Source organism: Trypanosoma cruzi, genomic scaffold (assembly GCF_000209065.1).
Source record: "Trypanosoma cruzi strain CL Brener 1047053516725 genomic scaffold, whole genome shotgun sequence".
Lineage (NCBI taxonomy): Eukaryota > Euglenozoa > Kinetoplastea > Trypanosomatida > Trypanosomatidae > Trypanosoma > Trypanosoma cruzi.
In genome coordinates, this window is record NW_001849575.1 from 552152 (window position 1) to 572265 (window position 20114).

Below are 20114 nucleotides of genomic sequence, written 5' to 3' on the forward strand. Positions count from 1 at the left end.
CGCAGACATGACGGCAGTCGCGTCACTCCATTGGGAGAGTGAGCGCAGCAAAAGAAAAAAATCATCAGGAGGGGAAAAGTAATGCTCACGAGGCCGACACCGAAGGGACTGCCGGCGCAAGAAATGCACAAGCAAAGCAAAGGATATTAAAAACACGGCGGCAGGGTGTGGCTGTGTGTGTGGCGCTGCGGGTGTCTGCCCGCCCTGGCCGCAAGAAAACAAAGCAAGAGGGAAAGAAATGTGTGCTCCGCCCCACAGGCCCTCGCCGCACACCCACACGTCACGGCTCCCTCAGCGCGCCGTTCGTCGCGGCCCCTCCTCATGCGTGCAGCAGGCGAGGCCCACAGGGCCGTCGTCATGAGCGTGTCGGTGGGTGTGCGAGTGGAGCAGTTGGGCGGGAAACACACGGCACCCCTCACAGGAAGAGTGCAGAAGAAACAATTAAAAGAGGGAAGAGTAGAAAAGAAAACAATGTCCATAGTGATTGCCCCCAAAAGCAAAACAGGAGGGATGTGTGGAGTGAAAGATTAGTAAACAAAAGAAAAAGAAAAAATTAAAGAAAATAAACCATTAAAGAATGAAAAAGAAAAACTCACAACGCCCCGGAGGAAGTTAAAAAAAAAAAGCAAAATGAACACAAAAAACAAGCAACAACAAAACAAAAACAGAAAAAAAGAAAGTAAAAAAAAAATAACTAAAAACACAAAACACAAAAAACAAGGAGCTGCAACGAATGGCCCCAGTGCGCATGCACCAGCACGCAAAAATGCGTCCACACAAACAGTTGTGAGCGTGTCGTGCATACGAGTGTGTCCCGGATGCGTTCAACGTGACGGATACAGGGAGCAGCAACATGGAGCACACAGCAGGGCAGAGGAAGTAAGTGAAACAAAACACAATCATTATTTTCTCGTATTTATTTACATCGAACCACAGTAGACGCGCACAAATCCCCGTGGTTGAGTGCCGGCACGCACAGCCCGCATACACCTCTTCAGCCCAGAGTGGTGTACGCCAGCGCGGATACGGCGAGCACCAGCGGGGCACACACCCACGCAGAGCTGCTGAGGCTGCCGTCGATTTCGCGAAGAAGTGTCGGTGCGCGGGTGGTCGTCGTAGTTGGCACCTCTGTAGTCGTGGTACTTGGTGCCTCCGGCGCAGTGGTTGTTGTTGTAGTAGTTGGTGCCATTGTTGTAGTTGTGGTCGTTGTGGTTGTCGTCGTGGTCGTCGTTTTTTCCACAGGAACCTCCAATTTTGTTTTTTTTGCGGATTGATCCACAGCGCTTGGTTTCCCTGGCTCACCGGACGCACCATCACTGTTGGAGATCACATCGGTGAGCCTGCCTTCTATGACTTGCGTACCGCTCTCACCTTCATCCTCTGACGTTTTGGTCGTTAGTTCTGGGCTCCCATTTGTTCCATTTTGCTTACCGTTTGTCCCACCTACACCCTTTTGCGTATCGGAGTCCGTACTGCGGTTATCTTCTTCCTCTGCCGTGCACACGGAGGGGCAGCAGCACAGGGCGAGCACCAACAGGGCGCACAGCAGACGGCACGTCATCATCATCGTGAGTGTGGTCGTTCAGTGGTGTGAAGCTGATCTGCACAGTGAGGGACATGGAGAGCAACAGGGGAGACGAGAGGTGCGACAGACACACACACAGAGGGCACACCACATGAGGAGAGGGCAGCAGCCAGGCATGCACCGCACGCCGCACACCACGCACAACACACACTCCAATCCACGGCAGCAGGCACGCACACACAAACAGCCCTGCCGCAACACCAACACACAGATGGAAGAGGGAGAAGCAAACAGGAGCGGCACACAAGGCTCCACCGCATGCACATACGGCGAGAGCGGTCCGTCGTGTCTGCACCCCTCACGGAGGGTACGCAAACACACACAAGAGGAGGTGCAGCACACACAGCAACACAAAAGCAAAGTAACAATAAAAAAGGAGAGATCCCCGCACACCACGTGAATTGTTGGTCCATGGAAAGTGCAGCCAATATTCATCACAAAAACAATTCAGTTGCCTTTGGCCTTCCTTCATATTCAGCGCACACCACTTCATGCAGGCCCGGCAACCATCGCAGCAGTAGCACACGCAAAAATAAGCGGATGGAACGGAATAATGGAGACAACCATTTATTTGTGTTTCTGTTTGAATGTTGGCAGATGCCTGCATGCGTTGTTTTGTTTTTGCATAGAGCAAACCTTCATGCCTGCATCGTGTATTGGGGATTTCTGCAGGGTGCACAATTATTATTTATTTTCCTCTTGTGAATGTTTCTTGTGTTGGTGCAGCCAATAATTCGGTTTGTGTTGTTCCTGCCTTTCGCTGGTAAAGTGTTGCAGTAGATGTTTGTTTTTCCTTTCGTTGCTGTGGCTCCTGATTCCTCACCGTTTATTGCGGTGGAAATGAAAATATGTGAGTGGACTCCCACACACCAGAACGCACCTTCGCTCCTATTTATTGGTGCATGGAAGGGCATGTGTGTTTGGTGGCGTCTCGTCCATATATTTTGAGGGTGTACATTCCCCTGCAGGCTGAGGGCGGGGTGACGCTCCGTCGCGGTGCACTTCCCTCGCATGCCGCCCACTGTGATTCATCATGCATCACCCCCTCACATACTCCGTAGTGCCACACCGCTGATATTATTGCAGCCGCTATGATTCCGCGTATTTCACGCATTTGATTGTGCCACAACACATCCGCTCGTGTGGCCGCCGCATCCAAACAGCGGTGCCCAACACCGTGAGCGGCAGTCCACATCCCTGCATGTCCCAACGCAGTGGTGTTTGACTGTCAGCCAGGCGTCAGACAACAAGAGAGTCTTGTGCTGGCAGTACAACACACGGAGCTGCAGTGAATGGCTCGGGCGGGGACGCATCTATTCGTCGCAAAGCAGTGAAAAGGAGTCGGGCAATATAATGCCGGCTGCATTCACGACACCATATCCACAGCCAAAGCATGCGACGTGATGTGTGTTTCACTGGTGCTGTGAAATGCCTGCAGACGACGCCACTAGTGGAGGCATACCACCTATGATCAGCGGACAGACAATAATCGGCATGGGAGGCCACAAGAGGCAGCAACGACGCCAGCAGCAGGAGCAGCTCTCTCTCTCTCTCTCTCTTTGTTGTCTCCGAGAAGTAAATATTCCACCAGCCACAGCTGACTGTGCCATCGTGACACTCCATGCACGTCGTGGCTGCGTCAACACATCCTGTTCCCTGCTGCGCCTCAAAAGATGCCTCACTCCGTCCACTAAGTGCATCGGTGTGGGCCGTGCCTCGGCTGTTCGTGAGGACCACTACGATGTGAGGGTCACCGAGTCGCAGCATGTTTGTTGTGACGCTGTTGCATGGCACCTGCACACACACACGCAGCGCCTGCATCCCTCCCTTTTGTGTCCGCCCTCTGCCGGAGTGGCCACACACACGGGCAGCAGCAAAATCACTTCACCCTCGACGATCCAAAATCAACACCGACATCCCTCGCGACGCAAAGATCTCAGTTGCCAGCACGGGCTTCCTGTCGCTCTGCCATCGACGCTGAAACACGGCACAGTGCACGCACTTATTTTCCTCGTGTGCTGTCAGCCGTTTGCTTCACACATTCTTCGATGGGCTGACGTCCACAAAAGCACGCCACAAAAGGCCACTGTGACCGCACACGCTCTTGCGATGAGCGTCGGTGTGTGCATGGATCCGCTGCTCACACGTGCTGGCAGGCAGCCTGCAGCCGGTGCCCTCGTGCCAGTTCATCGGCTCCAGCACGGAAAAGAGAAAACGGCCTATTCCCGATGCACTTATTCCCACCGGCAGCACCAACACGCTGGTCGCCAGCCGTCATTCCTCAGCACATCCAGGAATGCTGAAAAGTGACGTGGAACTGTCAGCCAGCAACGCCGCGATCCCCGCACACATGTCGGCTCCACCAGAGAAGACACACAAATCACAAACAACACCCTTCACATGTCATCCGAACATCATTCCGACACACCGCAACACGCCAAACAGAAGTATTCGTCACTCCAATGCACCTCCCCACACAATCACATAGTCCATGCACCACGCACGGCAGCAGCTCACACGCGGTCAAACAAATGTTCCTCGGATCAGTGTTATCCACGTGCCGCGGTGGGAAGTAAACAAAAGAGACAAGATGACAAACCCCAAAAGAGTGCCACGACTGGCCGCAACTCAACGGAACGCAGCCACTCAAACGAATTCAGTCCTCATGCCATCAACCTCCCACCTTCCCCCACAAAAGCTGCAAAAGATTGAATACAAACGCACCGTCCAATAAATTCTTTGTGCAACACAAGGAGAAGCCGCAGTGCCTTATGCTGTCCTCAAAGTCCGTTGATGACGCCTGGATGCGGATGGTCACCCATCGGTCCTCACAAACGACGCCGCACATTCGCGACGCATCCTGCGCTCTGAGACACGCGTCCCCCACTATCACCAGAGACGCCCACGCACCGTCGGTACGCAACAAATCGTCAAGGAACGAAGGATACGTCAGGCTGACAGCAAGACATCCGCTGACAAATCACATCGCGGACATCATCAACAGCAACACCAGCAGCAATGCAGGTCACAGAGTAACGTGGATCAACGGACGCATGGCGTATGTCAAATAAATAAAAAAAAAAACTTGGTGGCGTGACAAGGAAAAAAGAGATTGACACTCTCTCATCAAGAAAGGAACAGTATAATAACATACAAGGAAAATTTTAAGAATCCGCAGTCAAGGCAAGCCACTAATCGAAAGGAGGGTAATGGGTGCACTCAACCACAACCAAGCAAAATCAATAATAATAATAATAAAAAACAACGCGTGAGACGACCAGCACACACACTCTCATTGCTCCCGTAAAGCAAAACACACACACAGGGAGAGAGAGAGAGAGAGGTCGCCCACTCAATGCAATGGAAACAAAAAAAGTTACGGTGCTCCGCCCATGCAGCCAGGCAGGACGGCAGCGGTGCGTGTGGTGCAGGAGAGAGCACCAACGGGCCTGCATGGGTGTGCATGCATATATACAATAGGTACATTATGTGTGTGCCTCGTGGGGTGAGGTGAGGGCGAGAGTCCATGCAAGGGGACACACACACAGAGAGTGTGAGAAGGACGAGTGTGTGTGCGGGCGGTGCACGGCTCTCTCTCCCTCACTCTCACGCGGCCACCACCGCAGCAGCAGCCGCACACGCAACAACAACAAGAAGAAGCAAAAGAGGGGAGGTGGTGTGGGAGACCGCGGTGCTGCCATCATTTTCGGCAGGCTTCGTCGCAACATTTGAGTTGGCGGCGACTGTTGTTTGTGGTGATGCATCACTCATTTTGACGGTGTTGCTCTCATTTTCTTCGGGCGCCGTCATGGAACTTGTTTGAGTGGTAATGGCCGGTGCGGCTGTGGAAGTTTCCTGAGGTTGTTCCAAGTAAGGAGTGACATTTTCATCTTCCTGGCCGTCTTCTGACGGTGCGGCTACTATAATTTCAGTACTGCTCGGAGTACCTTCTGTGCCTTCCTCACTATTACTGCTGACGGTATTGTTGTTACTTGAAGCAGATGGCGGATCATTACGCTCTGGACTTACAATTGATGTATGCTTCGTGTCCTCTTGACTGAGTGAAGCCGCCGATTCCCCTGGCGAACCCTCGGGTATTCCATCACGCCGCTCTTCTTGCAATGATTGTGAATGTGGCGGTGGATCCGTATGTTTGTGGTCGGTGTGTGGCTGCTGTTTTGTTAATTCAATATCTAAGCCAGCTTGCGATTGCGGGGACCCGGGTGCGGAATCCTCAACGTTTTGCAGCTGTTTTTTCTCTACGGAAGGGTTTCCCAGTTCACCAGGCACCGTACGATCGGTGTCTTTGTCGGTAACAACACCAACACTCGCAGAATCAACAGTTATTTCGGCAACAGGTACCAAAGCCTCACTGCATCCGCCACCGCCGGCACCGCACCACAGCACGCAGAGGGCACACACCAGCAGCACACGGCCAGTCATCATCATCGCCATCACTCCTGTCACTTGCGTGTAGCCTTCAGCACAAACTAACTCCCCGTCAACGCAGAGCAAAAGGAGAGACACGGTCGCTACACCGCACAGAGTCACAAACGGCATCAGCCCAAACAAAAACTATTCACACTTCATTGCGGCATCCAGCCTGTTCCTCTCCAATCATCGTTTCGTGCAGTCCGTGGGACGCACAGCAGTGAGGCCGGCACCGCGTGTGGGCAAAAAAAAACAAAACAAGTAGAGGAAATAAGTCACACATGACAGTGTGCAGCAACCGACCATTAAATAAAGGAACAGCAAGGATACTTATCATTCCAGGAAGACAACAAAACAAACAAAGTAACATGTAGATAATAAATGAAAACACGCATGCAACGCGGCAGATGATCTCCGTGAGGAGTCGCAATTCCACACTCTTTGGCTCAGAAGACCGCCACAACCCCACACAATCCCAGAAGAAGCAGCGACGCCCAATACACACACACACGCACAGTGCCGTCAACAGTTAACTCACGCAGTGTCAATTTCGCGTCGTTGAGCAGGGCAAAGCAGTCTTCGGGACTCACACCGTTAACGGAATACTGCGCGGTGAATTCTCGTAATTGGGGTTTTCGTGTCCAGAGGCATTGCGTTGAGTCAATCCGTCCGCATCACCCTCAGCAACAAATCCACTGCCTGCAACGCCATTTTCTAAAACGAGAGATTTGTATCCAGTGGCGTTGCGCTCACTCACCTCGTCCGTGTTATCCGCAGCAACGTGTCCCCTGCCGCCATAAGTGACAGACATGATCTCCGATGCATTCAGCGCCACTAATATTCTCGGACCGTTGGCAAAGGAAAGCCTCTTCTTGGACGTATTCGGGACCATCATTTCGCTCGGATTGGTGGCAAACTCAGGCCTCGTCTCGGACGCGTTGGTCGCCGTGTTGGATGCGGGACTCGGATCGACGGTGTTGGGTCCGTCAGCCGCCGCAGACTGTCGCCAATCCTCGTGTTGACGTGACGGCTCAGCATTAACTTGCGGCGCAGTTGCTAGATGTGTGCACCGCATTGGCCACATGGCACACAGCACCCAGCTCACCATTCCTGCTAGGCAGCTGCACATCAAGGCCACTGAAAATATAATTCTCATGCTGAGCCTCAGCACTGGCAGCAGAACACTTCTTCCACACACACACACACACACACACACACGCGATAGCTCAGGCCGCCGTCACTCGGAGCACATGACACATCCACCGGCACAACCACCGCATCCGCATCACCAGATACATGTCCAGCACTCCCAGCAGCCGTCACGCACACACGGACGAGAGCGCAAAGAACAACACGGCGCACACCAACACAGCGCACACCGCACGATGACGCACCGTCGCCTCTCGTAGTGGAGTCGCTGGAGCCAGTCAGCTGATCGGTGAGACAGAAGGAAAAGAATGCAACAGGAGGGAGAGGGACGGAGCACAGCGGATACAGCGAGAGAGAGCAGACAACATGAGGAGAGGGCAGCAGGCCCAGCCGCACAGTTCACACACCACGAGACGGCATCCACGCAAGGAAGGCATACAACGCCAGCAGCCACCCACCATGCAGCAGGAGAAGATATCCACCACCATCTCCTCCCAGCTCATCTCGACAGCCAACGGGAAATGGCCAAAACCCGCGGCCACCACACAACGCACACGGAGCGAGCACCCACCACACCAGCCACACGACAGTGGACCCTCATCCATCCATGACGCGGCACCAAACTTTCCAGCCATCCCGCCCTCAATGGGACACGAAGCCAAACTCAACGCAGTCACACGCGGTGCACCACACCCGCAGGAAAGGAGACGCGGGCTGCGCACTCCCTCTCCTCCTCCATTCTCCTCATGGCCACGGAGGAAGACAAAAGCCGCCACACGCAACTGCCAGCATGCACTGCAAAAGAAGCATTCAAATCCACTACAATGCGCATCTTGTGCGTGTGTGGTTGTGTGTGCCTGCAGAAACACAAAGCGAAGAAGTAGAAAAGAGGAGCAGAGCATGTAAAGGGACGCAAAAAATGTACAGCGGAGGTGCATGGCGGAAGCAACAAGAAGAGGACCGCTCAAACTCATGACTGCGCAGCAGCCCAAGCAGCGGCAATTCACACAAGATTTATTTAAAACAAAAAAAGCTTTCCCCTTCAACTTATATAAACCTCATCACACAAAATAATTGTAAATAAAAAAAAAATCGTCCATTACTGTTCCACACAAATTTTAAAAAGCGCCTAACTACCATATTGCTCCAGAGATTTTCTGCATATTTTGTCCGAAAATAAAATTAAAAGATATTTAAATGTCTTTCAACCGTCCGACCCTCCGTGTGTCCGCACATCGTTTATATTTCATGGGGTCATCTGCGTGTTGCTGCTCCCCTCAGCCCTCTCATCGGCGCGTGAGTGCGGCTCGCAGAGCACAGTCACTCGTGTGTGTGGGGACTGAGAGAAGCACGCAGACATGACGGGAGTCGCGTCACTCCATCGGGAGAGTGAGCGCAGCAAAAGAAAAAAAAGGGAAATCATCGGAGAGGAGAAAAATGCTGACGAGGCCGACACCGAAGGGACTGTCGGCGCGTAAAATGCACGCGCGAAGCACAAAAAAATTCCTTTAAAACACGGCGGCAGGGTGTGGCTGTGTGTGTGTGGCGCTGCGGGTGTCTGCCCGCCCTGGCCGCAAAGAAAACAAAACAAGAGGGAAAGAAATGTGTGCTCCGCCCCACAGTCCCTCGTCGCACACCCACACGTCACGGCTCCCTCAGCGCGCCGTTCGTCGCGGCCCCTCCTCATGCGTGCAGCAGGCGAGGCCCACAGGGCCGTCGTCATGAGCGTGTCGGTGGGTGTGCGAGTGGAGCAGTTGGGCGGGAAACACACGGCACCCCTCACAGGAAGAGTGCAGAAGAAACAATTAAAAGAGGGAAGAGTAGAAAAGAAAAAACGTCCATAGTGATTGCCCCCCGAAAGCAAAAAGAAAAAAAAAAAAAGGAATGAGTTAGTAAGAAATAAAAAAACGCTCAAAGTAAAAGCAAATTAAAAAAATTACAAAAAAAAAAAAAAAAAAAAAACAACTAAATTTACAAAACAAAAAAAGCCAAAGCGTGGGACGACCAGCGCACACACTCTCATTGCTCCCGTAAAGCAAAACACACACACACAGGGAGAGAGAGAGAGAGAGAGAGGTCGCCCACTCAATGCAATGGAAACAAAACAGAAACAGTTACGGTGCTCCGCCCATGCAGCCAGGCAGGACGGAGGCGGTGCGTGTGGTGCAAAAGAGAGCACCAACGGGCATGCATGGGTGTGCATTCATATATACAATGGGCACATTATGTGTGTGCTTCGTGGGATGAGGTGAGGGCGAGAGTCCATGCAAGGGGACACACACACACAGAGTGAAGGACGAGTGTGTGTGCGGGCGGTGCACGGCTCTCTCTCCCTCACTCTCACGCGGCCACCACCGCAGCAGCAGCCGCACACGCAACAAGAAGAAGAAGCAAAAGAGGGGAGGTGGTGTGGGAGACCGCCGTGCTGCCGTCACTGTCGTCCGTAATTGCAGTTGCATTTGTACCATTAGCAGTTTTTTCTTTCGGGGATTCTTCGCCATTTCCTGCGGAATGTTCACGCTGTTGGTGTTGCTGCTTTTCATGCTGTTCTTTTTCTTGTCGTTCCGGTTCTTTTTCTTGTAGAAGCTCTTGTTTTTCTCCAGAATGGTGTTCGACTGAATTATCCTGATCATGTGTTGCTGTTTTTACCTCCTCTTCTCGGACTGTCGTACCTCGCAGTGCTTCTGCTGCTGCCTCTGCTGTTTTTCCTGCTGTTGCTTTTGCGTCCGCTTCCGTTGCTGCTGCTTTTACTGCTGCTTTTGCTGTTGATGCTTTTGCTTTTTCTTCTTCTGTTGCTTTTTCTGCTGCTTCTTCTGCTTCTTTTCCTGCTGCTGCTTTTGCCTTTTCTGCTGCTGCTTTTTCTGCTGCTGCTGCTTTTGCTTTGGCTGTTTCTGCTGATGCTTTTGCTTTTGATGTTGCTGTTGCTGCCTTTTCTGCTGATGCTGCTGCTTTTGCTGCTGCTGTTGCTGCCTTTTCTGCTGCTGCTGTTGCTGTTGCTGCTGCTGTTGCTGTTGCTGTCGCTTTTGCTGCTTTTTCTGCTTCTGTTTTTGCTTTTGCTGTTGCTGTTTTTGCCGTTTCTGCTGATGTTTTTGCTTCTGTTGCCGCTTCAGCTGCTGTGGCTGCTGCTTCTGCTGCTGTGGCTGCCGCCTTTGCCGCTGCCTTTGCTGCTTCTGCTGCTGCTTCTGCTTCTGCTTCTTCTGCTTTTGCTGCTGCTGCTGCTGCTGCCTTTGCTGCTGCTGCCTCTGTCGCTGCCTTTGCTGCTGATGCTGTTGCTTTTGCTTTTGTTGCTGCTTCTGATGCTGTTGTTGCTTTTGTTGCTGCTGATTCAGCTGCTGCTGCTGCTGCTTTTGCTTTTGCCTCGGTGTCTACTGCCTTTGCTGCTGTGGCTGCTGTTTTTGCTTCTGCTGCTGCCGCTTCTGCTGCCGTGGCTGCTGCCTCTGCTGCTGCCTTTGCTGCTTCTGCTGCTGTCTCTGCAGCCGCCTTTGCTTCTGTTGCTGCTGCCTCTGCTTCCTCTGCTTTTGCTGTTGCTGTTTCTGCTGCTTCTGCTGCTGCCTTTGCATCAGCTGTTGCTTCTACTGCTCTTTGTTCTTGTCTTTCCTGCAATCTCGCAACTGGAATAAATAATTCTTTCAGACTGTTGTCTTCCCCACCAGAAACAACAACATCTCCATCGGCCGCAACGGACCACAGCACGCAGAGGGCACACACCAGCAGCACACGGCCACTCATCATCATCGCCATCACTCCTGTCACTTGCGTGCAGCCTTCAGCACAAACTAACAACACGTCAACGCAGTGCAAAAAGGAAAGGAGAAATACACGGCCGCTACACTACACACAGCCACCACGCACAGTGAAAAATGACAATGCACACACCACGAGGAAATTGAAATCAGTACAATTGCAGAACTCACACACAGCCCCGCAAACCAGAAGTTAAAAATGCGGTAAAAAAGAACAACAACATAGTTGAGAGTCCGGCATGACTCCCAAAAAGTAAAAAAATAAAAATGGATCAGGCACGACTTTCATTTTATGTGCCAAGCAGCACAATGTAAACAACCACTGGTTTGTGTATACGTAATGCCTGGATTGAATAAATCAAAAAAAGTTCGTACTGTTCCACCAGCCCACACAACTCCCCTCACATTTTATGCGACATCCGGCCTGTTCCTCCACTCCTCCTTTCGTGCAGTCCGTGGGACGCACAGCAGTGAGGCCGGTACCGCGTGTGGGCAAAAGAAGGAAACAAGGGGTAGAAACACGTCACACATTACAGTGTGCAGCAACCGATCATTAAATGAAAACACAGGGATGCTGATTATTCCAATAGGGCAAAAGCAGCAAAAATAAATAAATAAAAGAAAATAAAAAAACTTAGGTTATTGACAAAACTCAGTGGGTAATGCTGGCAAGCTGCACAGTTATTGTTCCACAAAAGGCCGCAGTTCCACCCTCCCTCACACTTCAGCAGAGTGCCACAGTGCCCCACAGCCCCAGAAGCAGAAGCAACAACACCCGAGACACACACCCATGCACGTTGATGTCACCAATTTCAGCCATGGCCAACAAATCCGTGAAATGCCCGTGCTCACAAAAACCGTTGCGCACAAGTGATGCTGCGTTGTGCTCCGATGGGATCTCCGGTTTCCTAGACGTTGTGCGCAAATAATCCTGTGCGGCATCAGCGCCGCCCGACACGTTATCACTCGTTCAACATTTGCTAGGGCTGTGCTGGGCTCAGGCGTAACTGTTGTACCATCCAGAGGCATTAGATCACTGTTGCTGAGTGAATCGGGGTCGCTGTCCATGCCCACGGCAGCGCGGCATACGTGTCCTATTCATGGTCAACGTCTCGTTAGTTGCTGGCAACTGTGTTGGCGGTGGACGGCTTTTCGTCTCTCGCTGAGCGTGCGTCTGGATCCGCTGCGCTGCCACCTGACTCCCCGGACGGCCGCGCTCCCTGTGGGGCCTCACCGCGCAGCTGCCGGCAGCCTTGCATGCTCCTGCCGAGCGGAGTGTCCTGCCACTGAGCATGGCCACAGACAGTTCCCAGTTCCCCGCCTGGCAGCAGCATCCCGATCGCCCACACGAGTTCCTGCCGCCACAGACTCCCTCTCGGCGATGGAGTCAATCCGCCTTGGCTCGCTGGCGGTGCACGACGACGTCCCCGAGGAGATTTGCACCGTGCCGCTTTTACTGGCGGATCGAGATCACGCAGTTGGCTCCACATGTTCACCATGACACTGCGGAATCCCACGCAACGTGACAGCGGACGCTGACGCCGTCATGGCACGATCCCTCCCGCAGGGCTGCGTCAGTGCCTGGCGCGTGGGCTTCCTCGTTGCAGTCAGGCGACGGAACTGGAAGGACGTCCATGAGGAAAAGGAAGGCGCACGCACCGCATGACAGGCGCTTGACGGTGTGGCAAGGACTCTGTTCCTGGTGTTGACCCGGACATCGTGCCCCGAGTGACGGCACCGCGCACAGGCGCGATGCGACTCCTGCCCACTCTTCGACAGGCCCGCACGCGCCCTGCGGATCACAAGTGACCCTGTGTCGGTGGTGCCGTCCCTTTCTTCACCGCGTCTGCGCTCCGCCTCCGCGGTGACCTCTTCCCGACGTGAGCACCGCAACTCCTTGCTGACCAGCGAGCGGCGGATTGACGTTCTCCCGCCCAACCTGCGGCAGAGTGCGCTCGTCCGTCCACAATATGACGGCACATGCCGGACGTACTCGGCCTGGCGTTCCGATGGTGTGAGAGGGCCTAAAATGCGGATGCCACAATGGCTCCACCGTCTTCCTAACAGGCGCCTCGCGCGCAGGTCGCCACCGAAGTCGCCAAGCATGCCAGCAGTCAAGGCACGCAGGAAGCACAAACGCGGGTACTCGAGATGGACCAGGCCCTTCCGCTAACGCCTCATTACGGATGCCACGGGCTGCTGATCCCCGACGGACCACGGGAGACTCCGCTTCATCCACTGTGGTAATGCCCCGTCGTTGAGAATATGGACTGCGAATTCTTTGGACTGCCCAGCGTGCACGACGGCCGTTTGCGACGGAATGCTTGCCTAGTTATTGCTGACGGCCCTTGCGCTACTCACCTGTTGCCGGCACAACACGCAAAGAAGAGTAAACATAATGTAAGTTGTTTACATGATGAATATTGGCTGCACTTCCCGTGGACCAACAATCCACGTGGTGTGCGGGGATCACCTTTTTTATTGTTATTTTGCTTTTGTGTTGCTGTGGGCGCTGCGCCTTCTCTTGTGTGTGTGCGTACCCTCCGTGAGGGGTGCCGACACGACGGACCGCTCTCGCCGTATGTGCATGCGGTGGAGCCTTGTGTGCCGCTCCTGTTTGCTTCTCCCTCCTCCATCTGTGTGTTGGTGTTGCGGCAGGGCTGTGTGTGTGTTGCCGTGGATTGGAGTGTGTGTCGTGCGTGGTGTGCGGCGTACGGTGCATGCCTGGCTGCTGCCCTCTCCTCATGTGGTGTGCCCTCTGTGTGTGTCTGCCGCACCTCTCGTCTCCCCTGTTGCTCTCCATGTCCCTCACTGTGCAGGTCAGCTCCACACCACTGAACGACCACACTCACGATGATGACGTGCCGTCTGCTGTGCGCCCTGTTGGTGCTCGCCCTGTGCTGCTGCCCATCCATGTGCGCGATAACGAGTGGAGATACAACTGGAAAAAATTCTGTTTCAAAGGGTGTCGAGAAAGAGGGACCAGGTGAGGGGATGGAATCGCATAGTACAACTTCTCCTTCGCCACAGAAAGGAGAGGAGGAGAAAAGGAAGGAGGTACAGGAACCAAATATGGCGCTTCATACGTCACAGGAAACGGGTACAATAAAAGAAACGGCACAGTCACAAAATACTTCCAATAATAAACAGGATCAGGAACAAGAAGATGGGCAATCCACTACGGAAGAGACTGAAAACACGAACACTAACACGTCAAATGAACAAAAGAAGGCCGCCGCACCAACTACGACCACGACGACCACGACGACCACTACAACAACGACGACGACCACCACCACCACCGAGGCACCAATTACGACTACAGAGGCACCAACCACGACGACCACCCACGCACCGTCACTTCTTCGCGAAATCGACGGCAGCCTCAGCAGCTCTGCGTGGGTGTGTACCCCGCTGCTGCTCGCCGTATCCGCGCTGGCGTACACCACTCTGGGCTGAAGAGGTGTATGCGGGCTGTGCGTGCCAGCACTCTACCACGGGGACTTGTGAGTCTCATTTGTTTTTCTAATTAATAAATAAGAGTAATAATGATTGTGTTTTGCTTCATTTGCTTCCTCTGCCCTGCTGTGTGCTCCATGTTGCTGACCCCTGTATCCGTCACTTGGCACGCATCCCAGACACACTCATATGCATGACACGCACACAACTGTTTGCGTGGAATCACATTTGAGGATGGGTGCGTGCGCGCTGGAGCCATACTGTGCAGCTCCTTGTTTTTTGTGTGTTTTTGCATTTTTAACTTCATTGCTGTTTGTTTAGCTGTGTTTTGTTTCTAATTGTTTTGTGTGTTTTCTGTTTGCTTGCTGCGGGGCGTTGTGTGTTTTTGCCCCTTCCACTGGTTCCAACTGCCTCATGGTGTGTGTGCGCTGCCGCTGCTGGGCTGCTGCAATTTGTGACTGTGCGGTGGCTGTGCGTGGTGTAGCGGCCGTGTCTCTCCTTTTGTTTTCTGTGCTTTTGCAGGTCGGCTCCACAGTGTTGGGCGACTCCACTGTTTGTGATGATGACTGGCCGTGTGCTCTGCGTCCTGTTGGCTCCTGCAGTGATGTGCAACAGCTCGTGCGTGTTTTCGACGGCTGCTGCGACGGTGTGTGTGTGCGGCCCGCTGGTGATGGCGCGGTGACTGCTGAACAAGCGCGGGCTGTGATGGCTGCGGATGGAGAACCGTGGCCGGTGGCTCTGGACGAAAGGGGAACGTGAACTCTGAGGTTGATAACAATCAGGAAGACGAGGAGGGTGGAGAAAGCACGGCGGTGAGGGCCATAATCCCACCCCCGCAGGACCACTCACTGCTCCGACGAGGCAGAATCAATCCTGCAGCGACCCAATGCAAAGTAACAATTGCAATCCGTCCGGCACTGGCAGCGCGTCTGCTGCTCGGATGCGTGCAAGTGGACCGGAGTCTTTGGGCGGAGGGCACGCTGCAGACAAAACATCCCCATGCTCCGACGCATCTCAGCAGGCAGCAGGTGGAGTGCACGCTGGTGGCGGGAGGACCTCCCAGGGAAGCGAGGCTTCGGAAAAAACCGTCACGGGACAGTCACAGCGCCAGGGACGGCAAAGGAAACACCGCAAGGCGATGAAGGAGGAGAACCCGGAGCGCAACACGAGGCCGACCAAACCACAAAAATGACTGCGATGACTTGTTGCGCAAAAACAGCAGTGGAGCAGGAGGGTCACCAGCGAGATCGCAAGGTGCGCCACGACCCGATGGTGGCGAGAATGCTCATTATCATTTTTTCCGTACTCTTACCGGCACGTCTAGCTATACAATGCCATCTGGGTGCCGAGGAGGCGGTTGGGCGGCGACAGGAGTTTCCTGCTATGAAGCAACTGCCATTGAGTGAACACTTCGCTGCGTAGATCTTCCTCAATGCCCAGCCGTTGGCGCGCAGCGGAGGTGCCTGGGCATTCTAGAAGCAGATGGCGAAAGGTTTCCTGCGGGTCAACTGGCGTGCCTGTGGAAGTTGGCTGATCCTGCGGTAGCAGAGACCGCTTCCTGGCACCACAGAGCGAGTAGCGATGAGTGTCTTGGCGAATGGTACGACGCCACTTGTTGCTGGGCTGGGTAGTGAAGCATGTCAGCGGGTCCGTGTGCCATATGGGCGCCATTCCATGTTCCGTGTATTGTCCGGTTGCCATGGTCTGCGTTGCATGCTGAGCCGCAGGCTCGTCAACATGCACTCCACAATGTCCGTAACAAAACTGCCGGTGCACGGACCGGCCGGCACGCATCAGTGTCAAGAGACGCTGCCAGATCCGGTCCTCCGTCCAGTCGGTCTGGCGGAACGGCTCCTTGTTTAAAGCCGCCAGGAGAGACTGGCTTTGTGTCGCCACAAGCGGGTTTTTTACGCCCGTGCTGGATCCGAGGGATAATCAGCCTGTCCAGGGCCAGGAGCAGCGCACTGGATTGCGTCCTGCAGCTTCAAGGGCGTGTGCCGCAGTTGTTAATTACTTTCTCTATTATCTGCGGGGAATGCAGGAATGAAAGCAGTATTCCAATCCCGGCTGACTTGGGAACGTCGACACCGCCATCCGTTGCGAGTATCCACGAACGATGGCTGTGCAGCGCTGGAGCCTCTTCGCTGACTCTGCGCATTTCCCGTATCAGCTCTTCCTCGTCAGTTATTGAGTGGTCTATCGGAAGTTCCACTCCAATGGTGACCCGGTGAGCGGAGGCCGCAGACCAGGGAGGAATGGAGCCACGAAAGAACCGCTCTTCGCGTGGTGAGTCCTCGGTGATGCCATAGTCCTTTGTGTATGCGTCTACGAAGGCATATAGCTCGTCCCGAGATAATGGTGAGATGCGGAAACCTGCGCGGGGCGGTGGCTCAGGCGGGGGTCTCCGCATCCAGTCCATCTGACAAGCGCGTGTGTTCTCAAATATGGAGAGCCGCGCGCGCAGGCAGAGGACGTGGAGCGGCGGCATATTAGCCTCTAGAAGTGCGGATTCCGGGTCAAAAGTGCTCGGAACTCCGCTGACAATGCGCGCCAGAGTTGCGTACGTCTTCTGCATCCCATTCTTCGCTGAATCCGTCGCTGCTGCCCATATGAGCTCGCTGCCATATCGTAATTTGGAAGCACCATATCCAATGACGAACGTGCGTAGGTCATGTGGAGATGGTCCCGCCTCTTTATGCGCTATGCAGCGTAGCTGCGATATCCGTTGCGAAGTGGCAGCGCATTGCTTGGTAGCCGCCACATTTAGCGTCCGTCGTGGATCGAGATCCATGCAAAGAAGCTTCGTAGTTCGCGATGCCCCCATGGTCATGACTGGAATTTTACATCCAGCCACTACCAGGGGCCACTTTCCTTCACGATCATAATCTGACTCCGTGTGCGTGGAGAGCGTGAACCAAGCGGCTTCACGCTTTGACGGGTTAATGGCCAGGCCATTTTCCTGACTCCACGCATGCAGTTTTTAAAGAACCATGTTGGCAGTGGGAATGGCGTCTTCCCGGGACTGCACCTTAACGATAATAGAGAGGTCGTCCGCATACATGTCTGCTGTGAAACCCGCAAAGCTGTTCAGCAGATTGAGAAGTGGGTGTACGTAAAGGGAGAACAAATATGGTCCCAGTACGGACCCCTGAGGAACTCCTCGCAGCATGGGACGCCGATCGCTGTTTCTGTTACCAACTCGTGTCTTCGCGTAGCGGCCACGCAGAAAGTTTCTAAGCCACCTTCTACAATTCACCCCCGGAATATTGGCCGGCAAGCGACTGAGGACTCGATGATCTATGAACTCAAAGGCCTTGCTGGAGTCAATCAGCACCAACGGAGTCCGATGGGGTCTGTAGTGGAGCTGGCTTCCAACACCGCTCTTCCTGGGAAGGTTCACTTGGAAGTAATCGTTTCTGTTATGCTCCACTTCATGTATCAGGTGTGCCAGCTGCATCGTCGTGGTACGCATACTACGATATGCATACTGGTGGGGGTGCGGCGTCCACAGCCAAAGCAGTCTCCTCAATGCCATTTTCTCAGCAACCCTACTCACAGTGAAAGTAAGGCTGATTGGTCGATATGACTCCATTAGCGCCGGCGAATGACCGGGTTTCAGGACTGGGACGATGGTGGCTCGTCGCCACTGGACCGGAATCGTGCCGGCTGTCCGGCTGTGGTTGATGCGGCGGAGAGGGAATCGGAGACACTTCGTCGAAAGGTGTCGTAGCGCCTCGCTGTAGACTTCGTTTGGTCCGGGGCCTTGCCGTACGGTGTGCTACGCAGCGCTGCACGCAGTTCCGCTTGATTAAAAGAGGCATCCAGAGAGAGGGGAGAGAAGGAACCTATCGAAGATGAGGCGGCCGACTCGTTGTTGTTCTGCGGCCTAAGAAGGAGAGGGAGAAGAAATACACAAAGACTTGTTTTCCCCGTTATTTCCCGTTGGAAAACCCAATCGCCTTGCGAGGTGGGGAGGAATCCAAGATTGAGTGCATCCGCTGCTCTCCTTGCTGTCCTGAAATTATTCTTGCGGCCATCGTACATCAACGCCGTTGTGGGAGATGGAATTGATGTCTTTTTACGTCCGGAATCGTATTTTTTAGGCGAGTGGTTTGCCTGGGTTTAACTTGCTGATGCGACGCCGATATTTGCTGCGCGAGCGCTCACGGAGTAGGAGGAAGAATTGGCTCCTTGTCCGTTGCGTCTCTGCTTCACGGTCGGGCGTCGGTAACTGCAGACGGCGGGCCTTGCTGTCGGTAGCAATCCGCTCTGCTTTCGCAAGGGTGTCACCCCGGAGCTTGGGATCATCCTTGTGCATGCCGCGGGGTCAATGCCGTCGAAGTGAAACTGCAAGTGCTCTCGTGAAAGCTTTAATGCCGGTTGATTGCTTTTTGTGGTCGCATGCTGGAAGTTGTGCGTCGAGGTCGTTGGCGAAGGACTCCCACTTGGACTTCCACCAGCTGTAGAAAACTCGACGTACCGAAGTGGGTGCCGAGGGTATGGTATCCCTAAATGCCTGATGTAGCGTGAATGTCAATACATAGTGGTCACTGAGCGGCGGCACATTGGCTGTCCAGTCGGACACGGTAAGATGCCTTGACCATGTCCGGTCGATACAGGATCTCTCTCTTGCACCACGAGCATACTTTGTTTCACCAGGGGTGTTAACCAAGGTGAGTCCCGCATCCGTGCGCGGTTGCATAAAATTCTACAGCGGAGTTGCTTGGAGGGGTCTCCAGGAAGGGCTCCCACCGTGGGCGACGCACGTTGAAATCTCCACACGGAATGAGCGGCGACGAGACCGAGAGGCAGTTCAGCAACCGCCTAAAGTTTGTGTCAGTTGCGGCGGTGGTCTCATATAGGTGCTCGCTACAATAAGATCACGGTTCTGGCCCAGCGCGACCCGGACCACCACCACTTCAAGGCTGGAATCACGTTGAGGAGTGATGAGGGGCATACGCTTGGAGCGGAGGTTTTTCCTCACCAGCACCGCTGCAACACATTCCTTGCGGATACGTGATTGTGCATGGAGCATATACTCTCCAGTATGCATTGCTGGCGATCTGCTCCGACGACTTCCAGGTTTCCTGGATGGCTATTATGTCTGCCCCTTGCGCCATTAATGTTGCGAGTTTGGCCGGCGTCAGTGAGGGAACGGTCATCTGGAGTGCTGCTATGGGGCTCGGGCTCCGCTCAATGTCTCCGCCTCGCAGTAGCTTTTGCCTCTGTGCGTCACTTACGGCACGCAGACGACATGTGTAGCGCTGGTAAGCGCCGACGAAATCCGGCAGCAGTGAAACCCGCTCTTCCGTCGCATCGTCCGAATTCTACTTGCTGCGATCCCCACTGCTGTCTGCACACTTCGTGCTTGTGTGCCCCCTGGTGACCGGGATATGCGTTGGCCCTTCGCGCTGTATGCGCTTGAATTGTCCTTTCGCGACTCTTCGCTTGTCTTGGCACCTGGCCCCGGCGGTGTATTGAATGCGTTGCTGCGCCATCTTGTACCCACAGCCCGCTGCTCGCTCAGAACGATGAGTAGCACCTCCCTCGCTGACGGTAGCCTGCGAAGTTCCTGGGAAACGGGGGACACTACTCGCATCCGCAGACACGGGAAGGACGCATGCCGCACGGAGAGTTGTCGGCCCCTCCCGCTGCTCTCTGTCCTGCTAGGAGTGAGCGAATGACTGGTCCACCGCCGCCTGTCAGCGCTGCTGGCACGCCACCGACGTCAGCCTTTATCCACGCCA

The 20114-nt window shown here is 54.1% G+C and overlaps 6 protein-coding genes across 6 annotated transcripts, besides 22 other annotated features; 1 reads left to right on the plus strand and 5 right to left on the minus strand.

The window, feature by feature from the left end:
- Positions 1-8956: part of a sequence feature (areas not merged during assembly with more than two copies in the genome that could not be assigned to a particular haplotype) that runs on past the window's edge.
- Positions 615-717: a sequence feature (A-rich).
- On the minus strand, positions 995-1567 carry Tc00.1047053510377.70 (mucin TcMUCII, putative; the record flags this gene model as incomplete). Its single annotated transcript, XM_816202.1, has 1 exon — positions 995-1567. One exon carries the CDS (start codon positions 1565-1567, stop codon positions 995-997), a length of 573 nt encoding a protein of 190 aa, XP_821295.1.
- Positions 1164-1232: a microsatellite.
- Positions 3125-3144: a microsatellite.
- Positions 4827-4847: a sequence feature (AT_rich).
- On the minus strand, positions 5192-6040 carry Tc00.1047053510377.100 (mucin-associated surface protein (MASP), putative; the record flags this gene model as incomplete). Its single annotated transcript, XM_816203.1, has 1 exon — positions 5192-6040. The coding sequence occupies one exon, from the start codon at positions 6038-6040 to the stop codon at positions 5192-5194; it is 849 nt and encodes a 282-aa protein (XP_821296.1).
- Positions 6603-7172, minus strand: Tc00.1047053510377.110 (uncharacterized protein; the record flags this gene model as incomplete). The annotated part of the gene is made up of 1 exon (XM_816204.1): positions 6603-7172. The coding sequence occupies one exon, from the start codon at positions 7170-7172 to the stop codon at positions 6603-6605; it is 570 nt and encodes a 189-aa protein (XP_821297.1).
- Positions 7208-7234: a microsatellite.
- Tc00.1047053510377.120 (uncharacterized protein) lies at positions 7444-8139 on the minus strand (the record flags this gene model as incomplete). Its single annotated transcript, XM_816205.1, has 1 exon — positions 7444-8139. The coding sequence occupies one exon, from the start codon at positions 8137-8139 to the stop codon at positions 7444-7446; it is 696 nt and encodes a 231-aa protein (XP_821298.1).
- Positions 8957-9247: a sequence feature (haploid, Esmeraldo-like haplotype).
- Positions 9106-9127: a microsatellite.
- Positions 9218-9241: a microsatellite.
- Positions 9248-9452: a sequence feature (heterozygous, Esmeraldo-like haplotype).
- Positions 9453-10133: a sequence feature (areas merged during assembly that could not be assigned to a particular haplotype. This can correspond to areas where the two haplotypes were merged or to regions with more than two copies in the genome that were merged during assembly.).
- Positions 9506-10906, minus strand: Tc00.1047053510377.134 (mucin-associated surface protein (MASP), putative; the record flags this gene model as incomplete). The annotated part of the gene is made up of 1 exon (XM_816220.1): positions 9506-10906. One exon carries the CDS (start codon positions 10904-10906, stop codon positions 9506-9508), a length of 1401 nt encoding a protein of 466 aa, XP_821313.1.
- Positions 9845-10509: a microsatellite.
- Positions 10134-11659: a sequence feature (heterozygous, non-Esmeraldo-like haplotype).
- Positions 10531-10745: a microsatellite.
- Positions 11511-11541: a sequence feature (AT_rich).
- Positions 11660-13801: a sequence feature (areas not merged during assembly with more than two copies in the genome that could not be assigned to a particular haplotype).
- On the plus strand, positions 13762-14367 carry Tc00.1047053510377.150 (mucin TcMUCII, putative; the record flags this gene model as incomplete). Its single annotated transcript, XM_816206.1, has 1 exon — positions 13762-14367. One exon carries the CDS (start codon positions 13762-13764, stop codon positions 14365-14367), a length of 606 nt encoding a protein of 201 aa, XP_821299.1.
- Positions 13802-14687: a sequence feature (heterozygous, Esmeraldo-like haplotype).
- Positions 14155-14198: a microsatellite.
- Positions 14688-14823: a sequence feature (haploid, Esmeraldo-like haplotype).
- Positions 14824-20114: part of a sequence feature (areas not merged during assembly with more than two copies in the genome that could not be assigned to a particular haplotype) that runs on past the window's edge.
- Positions 15662-19651: a mobile genetic element.
- Positions 19770-20114: part of a mobile genetic element that runs on past the window's edge.